General features: G+C 35.7%; 1 protein-coding gene across 1 annotated transcript in view; it reads right to left on the reverse strand.

The window, feature by feature from the left end:
• Nucleotides 1-1,247: 1,247 nt before the first annotated feature.
• The window catches only part of LOC104490048 (solute carrier family 12 member 7-like), a gene marked incomplete at its 5' end in the record, with an annotated part of 12,669 nt that continues 2,772 nt past the window's right edge, over nt 1,248-11,144 (reverse strand). Inside the window, 4 exons of the mRNA XM_010132280.1 lie at nt 1,248-1,339; nt 1,793-1,926; nt 5,808-5,986; nt 8,133-8,249. Coding sequence (XP_010130582.1) covers nt 1,248-1,339; nt 1,793-1,926; nt 5,808-5,986; nt 8,133-8,249 — 522 coding nt within the window. The remainder of the gene's footprint in view (nt 1,340-1,792; nt 1,927-5,807; nt 5,987-8,132; nt 8,250-11,144) is intronic.

Consider the following 11,144-nt stretch of genomic DNA (forward strand, 5'->3'; position numbering starts at 1 on the left):
TAACTTTGTTTTGATTTGCCTGAGAGACCTATGATTAAAGCACTAGCCTTGACCCTAGTCAGGAATTTGGTCCCTGCATCACTGCTGTCCCAGTTTGACCAAGAGATGTTGTTTGTTTTATAAAAGAATAGTTTATTTTATGTTTAAGTAAAACCATTCTTTTTAGACTGGAGCAATCTTCTGGTGTCCAAAAAACACCCTAGGTCTTCAACAACATTTACAAAGTGAAACAGTGTGCAAAAAGGGGCAGAATTCTGACAGAAGCAGAGTCTATTGAGCACCTAAACTAAATTGTTCCACGATTTCAAATATTAAATATTTAAGAGGTTTTCCAGTTCAGAAAAGCAGATTTTATTTTAAGCAGCAGCACACACATACATTTTCAAAACATACATATTTAAAAACAAGAGACTGTACTTTGTTAACTAACTTGCTGTGGTTTATTGATTGTTACAATTGTATTTGCAACCAGGTGGAGTTACTGCATCATAGCCTTCCTCTGTGTTGGATGGTCTTAGGTTTCACTGATGTAATTGTGCCATATACTGTAACTGCTAGTAGCTCATGAAAAAACATCCCATACAACATGTCAATTTACTATTACTATCACCTGGAGGCTTCGGATACCCAACTAAGTATTTTAAGTAAAGAAATATTTAAAAGGAGTGTGGCAAATTATGAACTTCAGGGAAATATTTTATGCACATAATACACAAATTTGAATGGTTGTATACACTTCTGAAAGAAGTTTCCTGAACCAGGACTAATCCCAACAGAACCAACATAGCTTTTTAGCAAGGGAGGAAGCCAAATTTGCACAAAACCTTTCCCTTTTGATGATTTTAATATTTGTTCTGCATCTAAATAGTAAGTTGCTTACAATTCTATATGTTTAAAATAAACACTGCATTACCATTCCTTTTCTTGTGTTTCACCACAGTGTGAAACTTGCATTCAACAAGTGTCAGAATATGCTACAGTTAAATATCCCAACCCATCCACCATTTATTAATTCACTACAGAAAATATTTTCTACAGAAACCTTCTTAAAATAGTATTTAAATATAAATTTTTAATAGAAAAACCAAAACATCATCAGAAGCTTAAGCTTGCAGGTGATTTTCAATGCACTAGTGCTCTTAATAAAGCTGCTCAAATTATGGAAAATAACTTTGCTTTCTTTTTGGTTTTTTTGGGGGGGGTGGAGGAGGAGGTTGGGATGGTGCTGAACAAAATGTGCAAACAGATTAAGAATAAATGGTAATCACTTCACGTCCGCTGCCTCGGACCAAGAGAACTCTATCCAGACCTTCTGTCAGAACTTCCAAAAACTCCATGTCTGAAATATCATTAAGTCAAGGAATTTATTCAGAAAAGAAACAAAACCACCACTAATATCTTAAAAAGTCTGACATAATGCAAAAATCAAGTTCAACAATTTCATCAAGGAGTTTTCTAGTGTCACCCTTTATTGACCCATTATATAATCCACCTGCTGGCTCAAGTGGAAGTGAGGCCTAATTTGTGGAAAAGTTATAGTTCTGCCCTGCTCACCTAAAGAAAAAGTAAAACTAGATATTTTAAAATAAGTTGAAAATTGAGGACTACTTTAAATCGATTCAGTAGAAAGACCCCACTATCAACATTTCTGTTTGTGTAAACAAAAGTTGTTAAAGGCAAACTTATGCTTACCATGGTTACCAAAGCTTATCCCAACAAGTAGACAATGGCACAATCACAAAAAATACACTCCCCATTTCAAGAAATATGGACACAGTATAATAGAGGATACAATTTTCATCCCCTTTTCTGTTTTTAGGAGGTCCAGGCATATTCAAAAGAACTAGCTGAGCATGCTGTGATTTATTAAGCACCACTCCATTGAGCTTCACAGCGGTGTGCATTCTTCTCACATTTGACTGATTCCTAGCATGCAAGCAAAGATGAGGTATTGTCACAACGCTTATGTATTTGAATTATCTGTTACGTATTTGAATTTATAAATTTAATCCACGTGCATGTAGAATAAGCTATATTCATGGGCACCATGAATTTGTATACATGTATACAGTCAAAATAAATTTGAGAAAGATGCAATATCTAGGTGTAAAATTTTTCTTTTGAAAGGAACATTCATCTCAAATTCAAGAATTCTAAGCAGATTGCCAAATCTTCCAATTGTCCAATTATACTTTACAAAGACGAAGCAAAAACTTAAATTTCAATAGAAATTAAGTTTAGTCAAAACCACTGAGAATCCAGCTTATTGATATATATAAAAAAATAACTGGATTTGTACAAGAAATTCCAAACAAAAGAACTACAGGAATGTAATATGTAATGGAAAGACTACAGTATCTATGTTGTACAGTGTAAAACTTTCATAATGCTCCTTTGGAAACATTACAAGATTACTATAAGCCTAGTGAAGAAAATTCAGAAAAGCAAAGAATTTGTGGAAAAAAATAATAATTTCTCATGTCATAAGAGTAAGGAAGTAAGCAGTTAACTGAAATTGAGTCTGTCTCTTTACATGATCAATATTAACTAATGCTGTGCTGTTGCATGCACAAATACAATAAACATAATTTTGTGGACCAGAAGAAGAAACTGCTAGAACTTCAGAGATTTCCTTGTTTTAGGATCTGCCTTGGATGATTTAGTTGCTCTTCAGAACAAAAGAAGAGTTTCCTTATAGTTCCTGAGAAACTGCCATCTGTGTAAAACTAGCCAAGACTGGAAAAGAGTCATACGCTACCGTGCAACAGAAATAGCCAGACTTTACCTAAACCCATTTATCCAAAAGATCCACTGCCCAAAAGCAGATTCTTTAAAGTGAAGTGAGTCACTTCACAGGAAACCTCAGTAACACAGGGTAATGTCACTTCTTAAGAACTGAGATACTGGTATGTTGCCATAGGACACCCTACCCTGTAAGCAGTGGACTCACAGTAAAAGCACAACTGTACCCTGCTCAGCTGGGCTCACACACTGTGCTATGGCAGAGAGTGACTGGCAGGTTAGTAGCAGCAGGACATAAGACATTCTCTGAAGTGCCTGACCAAGGCTGGTGTCTTTTGAATTCCACTAAGAGCAATCAAAATTACAGCATGAACCCCATTACTGTTCCAGCTCAAGTAAACAATAGAAATAAATGAGATTTCTTCCCCCCAAAATAAAAAGTTTAGGAGGCCAAAACTTAAAAGAAGAAACACACAGCATTGCCCCAGTGCCAGAGGTCATTTCAGGGGACTACACCAACACTTCATCCTAGAAATTTCTAGCAACATCAGGCCACTCCCAGATTATACAAATTATCATAGCGTTGAGAACTGTAGTCAGGTACAGGTTCATTCAAACGCAGAGGACCAAGAAAGATGGAGAATGCTGGTGGAATAGGTACTTGCATTTTACCAAGTCCTATTTTTTTAGTATGAAGGGGAAAACTGTTAACAGGCTACTATTAGAAGTAACACGCCTCATATTTTATTTTCATCCTGGACTTTGCAGGGCAATTAAAATTATTTTTCTAAAAAGGCATTTGGCCTGAATTTTAGTGGCCAGTGAAGACCAGCCCCACCAATTTCAATGGATTCTCTTTTTCTCCTCTGCATTTTTTCCTAAGACAATAACATTTCCAAAGATGAGTTTATCAGTCCCTCCTGGGAGATTTTCTGTCACAGCAGCCACTTGTCCTAAGAAACAACTGTACAAAAACCATATATGGAACATACTTGAAACTCGGTTTTTTAGAAGCAGAACAGCAGCTTGAGAAGACCTCTCGAAGGGAGAGGCAACAATGTATAACTAAAGAGGTATATAAATATTGAAGAAGAAACATTGTTAAAAACTAAAGATAAGATGCAGGGGAATTTGATGCAGTAAGAATTCAGCACTGAAGTAAAGACTCAAATTGACTAAAGCTACATTGTGTATAACGTGTACCGAGGCTGACTAACTTCATTTAGCATTCAAGCACTGGTAGAACTGAAATCATACAGGGTATACACAACATAAACTTTAAATTTTCATAAGAATCTTGATTTGTTAGACAAATGAAGACAACACAGCTTTGAAAAACAAAGCAGTCACAAGTCATTTCTACCCAAGAACAAGAGAGATGTAGGATCCCACTTTTGTATGCTGTCACACCCAATGGATATCTGAACTTCCACTATTTCTACGCATGCATGGGCTGGTAGAAGGGAGGCAAGAACTGGCATTTGATAAAACGTGAAAGTTCTCTTTGTGAACAAATTCATCCTTATTGTCTAAGTAGTTATATCACCATGAGGGCTATTTTTCCAGGAGAAAAATAAACTTTTTAATATAGTTAATTAGAAAACTAAATATTACAGTGGTACAGAGGAGTCCTGTCAAGTTTTGCATTCTTACAGAAATGTACATATTCTGTGACTTACCTTGAATGGAAAGTTGATGATATTTAGATGAGAACATTAACAAGTCACAACGAAGAATATTATTCAGTGATAAATGCTAAATCACAGTATATAAAACAACGTACAAAGGAATACATGCACTGCAAATCACAATTTAGGAAACACACATACAAGACCACAAGAACCATGGAACACAGTCTACTTCAAGAGAAATGATATTTTGACTTACAGATTTCCCCATTCTCTGCATGGAAGAGAAGCACACGCACAGAAAAAAAATTATGCCATCAGATACATTTTCAATTCAACAATATTAATATATTGTACAGGCACACCAGGTTTGGACTGTAATTTTCACTCCCAACCACATAAAGTAGTTTTAAAATAATAATACGTCAAGACTGTTCTGCCCAACTCTGAAGAAGTAACAGGAAATATTTCCAAGGTATTAACAATCCCCACCTAAGAATAAGAGTATAATGCAGCCCAGAAGAAAAAAGATGCTTTAGAGCACAAGTAAGACAATGTTTGGAATTTGCAGAAGGTAAACTGTTTCTAAAGAGCTCAGAGCAAATCCACAAAACAACTCAGAATTTTAAGGTGCCTTCTAGCTATATTAGATGTAAGATGTGATTCCTTTAGATACTAAAATTTCCCTTGACATAGACAGTTTTTCTTTGGGCATATGCAGAAAATCGTCTAGGTCATGCTTGTAAGTGCATTCTTCCAGAACTCAGAAAAGATGCATGTGTGTGCTTGAATCACAAAACAAGAAAGCAAACAAGCTGATGCCCTTCTGTCATTGATTTTATGTCTACTACATCAGGCTTGACATAGGCAGTAGCTCTTATCTATTATGTAACTTCCATTTAAGAACAAGACATTAAGGAATATTTCAACATGAAATATTTAATATAATGAGCTTTAAAGTACAGGATGAGGGCTGAAAGTTCTTTAAAAAAAACCCAAAAAACAAAGAACTCTAGCCAAAACCCATAATAAGTGCTAAATATTTGTCTTGAAAAATTTTTATCTGCTTCTTTGGTACTCCCTCTATCCCAACGAAAAACAAGAAATGAGACAGGGAATTTGTTACCCACATGAAGAGAGAAAACCAAAAGTTATCATTAAGCATTTTAACATATACGCTTTCTGGTACAATCCAGAAGTTGAGTTTACAGCTTGAAAATATCTAAGCTTAATATGGAATGTTTCTGTGAATGATTCTTTATGTGGTTGTTCCACTTAAGTCCATGCTAGTTTCATACAGATGGCATTTAAGTGCAGTGCATGGAAAGATCATGCTTGTATTCAACTTTAAGTAAACCAGAATTTCTTAAACAACAAAACAACCCCAACAACCCACATGGTAAAATAATAAAACTCTAAACCCACATGTATACTTACGGCTTCATGTTGAAAATGTCTTTATAGCCAGAGACATTAGAATCTTTGTTTTTATGCTTTTCAGCTACAAACTTTTCTTTAGTCCAGGTCATTTGCACTTTTTCCTGCACAGCAGCAGCCACACTTGTTTTGACCGGAGCCAAGTGCGAGGCAGTGTTTCTGTCATGGATCAACTGAGCCTGGCCACAAAACAATCACCCCAAGATTCAGCCAAAAAGTGCATTTGTAGGTTACGCATGACTAAAATTTTTAGAAGGAATTGACAGCAGTGGAACAAAAGATTATACAGAAAAATGTACCTTACTTCGTGAATAAATACCAGACTGTTTGGACTTTGACATGAAATGAAACGGCTTATAAAAAATTTATTTATATTTGCAGGATTACATCTGGGTTGGGACATTATTTTTGCAACAAACTAAAGTGAGGTTGAATCCAGCCTAAGCATACTTCATTAAGGAGTTTTTCCAGCGAAAAGCTTGAAAGCCAGTCCTCTCATTCTTCATTAGTTACATTGTTATGTTCTCTGCTACTGTCAAGCATGGGCCATTTCACCTGCCTTTAGCTGAACTACCAATGTGACTCTCGTGATCCCATTAATGCAATGCTGGACTAGCTGAATTGAAGGGTAGCTAATTCCATTAGATTATTTAAGCATGCAAGTGTATATTACATAATAGAAGCCACGTTACATGACAATCTAACCAAGAAATAGCCTCCTCTTCCCTTATAATAGCAGAAACTCAAATCACAATTTAAGAACTGTTGTTCCCACATGCATAAGCACTTCTGTGTTCTCCGTTTCTCACTCCCTTTGCTTCTCTCGAGGAAAGAAGAAATGTTTCAACATGCTATTTACTTATCCTCAAAATACTTTTGTCCATAGGCTTCTGTATTCCCATCAAAAGCAACACAAATACAGTACCTTAGACTCTCAAAACCATAAATGAATTGGTATGGAGGGAGGATTGGTTTTGCATTTTGGGATGTCCTGTTTTCTGGGGGGTGGGGGGTTTAAGATCTTTAGCAGGTATGAAGTCTCTTCAGAGACTTGTTAAATTGTGAGCTGGATCTCAGTTTCCATTTGGAAACTTGAATTATTCACATTAGTGATGGTCATATACCTCCCTATATATGATGATTCAGAGGAATCTATTTCATTCAAGTCAGAATTAAAATCATGAACAAAAGCAAAGCAGATGAACCTAGTGGTTCACAAACTGTAATTGCAGCTGGTTTTAAATGCCTAAAAGCTTCTGTATTTTCCCCTAAATTATTTCCCTAGTCCCTATCCTTGAGGATTCCCAAATCCCAGAGTTCAGTTCTGAGGTTGACAAATATCTATTTGTTTGACAGTCTTCCTACCTCCCTAGAAGATTAAATCACTAGTCAAGACTACAGAAGTTACTGTGAATACAGTTCTATTATGAGAACAGAATAAGCTAAAAAATACTTGCAGAAACTAAACGTGCCATACAGCAGTATCCACTGAACTAAAATTTCAAATTAACAACTCAGATGAGTTCTGTACAACTATGCTTCAATGAAATAACATTCACCATCTTCAGAAAGACAGTGAGGCCAAGAGAAATTCTGGACCTATAGCATACAAATATGCAAAGACAACAAAAGCACATTTTTGTTAGTGCTATTTTGATATTGAATTAATTATATGGTATACAAGACTTTGTCATACTTCAAAAAAAAGGGAAATACAAAGGTATACAGCGTTTCTACAAACTAGGCTATGCGTCTTTGGATATGAGCAACACTTCAAGTGCACACTAAAACCAGTGATTACATAAATACATTTCCTTGTAAACTCACTATGCAGAAAGTAGTAATGATGTTTATGGGTTAATAACAGCTTGTCAATAAGCATAGAAATCTCCTTAAAAATCCCTAATATATCTACACGGTCTCCCAGAACCTTCAGTACTTCAATATAGGAAGGCAATGCTCTGTTAAAGCATGAAATATGCTTATTAAAACACACTACTAAGACTTTTTAAGAGATGGAAGGCGGAGAACTATCTTTGCTTCTGGCTTTTAGGAAAAACAGGCACTCTCAGAAACATAAGTGTTTCTTTTGTAGAAAATAAATGTGAAAGAAATAGGACGAAGTTCATGTCACAGAAGCATCATCTAGAAAAAAAATACATAAGGTAAGATACTAAATTTAGAAAAACAGTAAAACTAAAATTCACAAAGGACTGTTTCATAACAACAAATGTTCAAGTTGTTCATTTGTAGTTCAGTTTGCAGTAGTGGCACTTCAAGTGTTGCAACAGGAAAATATATCTAGCCAGTACTACATCCAACTACCTCCTCCTCTCGATACTCATTAGTCAGCAGTGCCTTTGCATCTTGGCCAATGGACTGTGGACTGGAGTAGCTGTTTCTTCTGACTGAGCCTCGAGACTCATCAGTGATGCTCTGAATCTGGGACAAAAATGTTATCAATGACAAAAAAAAAAGCCTCCAGAAAAAAGCAGATCTTATTAGTCAAAACAAAAATTGTCTTCATTTAAATAGATGAGATTTAGTATCATAGCTTGTTAAAAACTTGGTTTATATTCACAAACATGTCATTTGTTTATATATACTATGGGATTCTTTTCAAAATGTTTAGCAGTTAGTTATGAAGTCTCTTTACAGAGATGAAAACATGAAGTGAATTAAATCCTTTACTCTATATGGCAACCTCGAATATGCACTTGTTTGTGAGGATTGTCTCCCTTCATATACGTGATGATCCAATGAATTGGTTTTATTCTGTTACAATCAAAAGTATGAAAAAAAAATTAAGCAGAAGACAAAGCTGATTTCTGACTCTAAACACTGACTTACTTTCCCGTGATTCACAAACTATAATTGTGCTCCACATTTACATGCACCCATGTTTCTGCCAACGTTACCTAGCAACAGCAATCTGCACAACAGCACTTGTGCTGTGCAACCATTAATATGAAGTGGTGGTGGGATGGATGACTGTCTCCTCACAGCAACAATATCACTGTCTGGCCCAACAGTCATTAGTCAGGATTAACTAGAGAAGGAAGCCAACAACCACCAGGAAGGGCAGCAAGGAAGAGAATGAGGGTCTATATTTTCTTTCATCTTTGCAGCACTATTGTCAAAGCCAAATAAATAAATGTTTAGCAGTTGCATCTAAGTCTGCAGGTATTACACTTTGCAGGCATGTATTATATTTCAATTTAAATAGAAGCAAATTAACCAAGCTTCAAAAAAGGAAACAAAAATCCACCAAGCCCCCATGCCCCTATTGCAGGAGGAAGTCCAGGGGCAAGATTGAATAAAGCTCCATTTTAAAAAGTGACAGAAGAGGGGAGGATGAGAGTCATTCTTCAGGGATGAAAGCATGCCTACGAGGGAAACAGCAAATAAACGCTGTATAAAAAAAAACCCCACTCTATCTGAGAATGTCTGAACTTTGTCTGAAGAGGTATAAGCACAGAAGTGAGGTTAACACACTTATCTTCTTGGTGGTAACAGGAAACAAGCACCATTCAAAGCTGGAATATCAGTGATATTTGAATGTCCAAAGACTGATAATGAAAACAAAAGCAATGCTCATTTGGGACTAGTGATACTAATGACAGAAATGTTTTGGAGGTCATCATAAAACTGGAGGGTATGACTCAGCTCATTTAAGAGAAGATAGTGAGATTAAGAAAGGGCCTGGCACACTAAGTACATACATTTAACTTATAGCTCTAAAGGAAGTAAAGGCATAAATACTCCACATTTTCCAATGAAAATACAAAAGAACAAGGTAGATGAAGATATCCTAATCAGGAAAAACAGATGGATACGGTTTTTTTCACGGACAAGGCAAGAAATAAGTACCAGATGTTGTCAGAATTATTAAGGATGTTACTTCAGTCTATGAAATACATTCAATGATATTTTGAATGTATAGAATTTTACCCTGGCTGATATGCAGGAACGAACAGAACCCATAATGACGATGGTTATATCCAGATAAAAGTGAGTAATAAGGGGGAGAAGAAAGAAATGAAAACTTTCAAGCAAATGACAGTCCGAAGTAGTGCAGATTCTAACCAACTCACAGAGCTGAACAAAAACTCTTTAGCCTGCACTATATGCTGTAGACTACAGAGCTTTACATCCTTGGACTACCTGTAAAGCATTCATGAGGAAGTTAAATCTGTAACAGCCTACTGTAGATTGATTAACCACTCAAACCCCACTGGAAAAATAGTAGTCTTCAATAAAGAAATAAGAAAAAAATAAAAACACTATGTTAGGAGTACAGGAGAGCTTTTTTTTTGTTTTTACTTAAAAGGTGTTAGGTAGGTTCAGATCAAGAGAAAACTACCATGACACAGATGAGAAGAAAGAGGATTTACAGCAGCACATTGCTGTAGCAATACAAGGCATCTTTAAGAACTTCAAAAAATCCTGCAAAATGGAAAAAAATAAATGAGGAGACATTAAAATAAAGGGAACTGAATGGCCATGTAGGATTAACAACAGAAAGGTTTAGGCATAAAATGAGTTACAATTATCAAAAGCCAAAAGAAAAAAATTCTAGTTATTTTACAAATGAACAGTTAAACACAGTAGAGATCTCTTATTTGGCATGGGAGTGATAGCAAAGTCTTCTATATCACTAAAAACTGTGGATATTAACGGGATAGTTCACAGAATGTGTGAGGGGGTAGAAGCACAAGCCAAAAGAAAAAAAGATTTAGAAGTTACAAATATTCATGAAAACACAGCTGCATGAAGCTTGTCTCTACAGCATGCAAATTATCACTAAGGACTAGAAAGGGTAGGGGAGCAGCAAATGTAGCAGTCCTATCTGGGTATCATAGGATTGTAGGTTAGTCAGCCTAATTTTGGCTCCTGAAACAAGAATTATTTGAATCATAAAACATTCAAAATAACACAGAAACTAAAACATAGTTGGGGTGAATTGAAAAACACCAAGTCACAAACAAAGCTAATCAGCCCAACTATTGATGAACCTTAACTACCGATATATGTCAACTCTGAAAATGCTCTGGAAACATTCCACATTGACACTCTAATGTTTCGCTAGTAAAGACTTGCACTAATCTTAACAAGAACAGGAAAACTCTAAACATCTGCTCAGATAAAAATGATATTCTTTTTCACATTATTTTAACCTTGCAAGTTAGTTTCCCTTGTTGCAGGGAAACTAACATAGAAAGCAGTTATAAAAGTTTTTGACTAGTTAAAAACCAATTAGAAGACACAGTGAAGAAACACTACTTTCAGGTTTTTCACAGAACATCTTACCAAGCCAAGGTTCCTACCTCTCTTTCC

The sequence above is a fragment of the Buceros rhinoceros genome, unplaced genomic scaffold (genome assembly GCF_000710305.1).
Source record: "Buceros rhinoceros silvestris isolate BGI_N320 unplaced genomic scaffold, ASM71030v1 scaffold46712, whole genome shotgun sequence".
Classification (NCBI taxonomy): Eukaryota; Metazoa; Chordata; class Aves; order Bucerotiformes; family Bucerotidae; genus Buceros; species Buceros rhinoceros.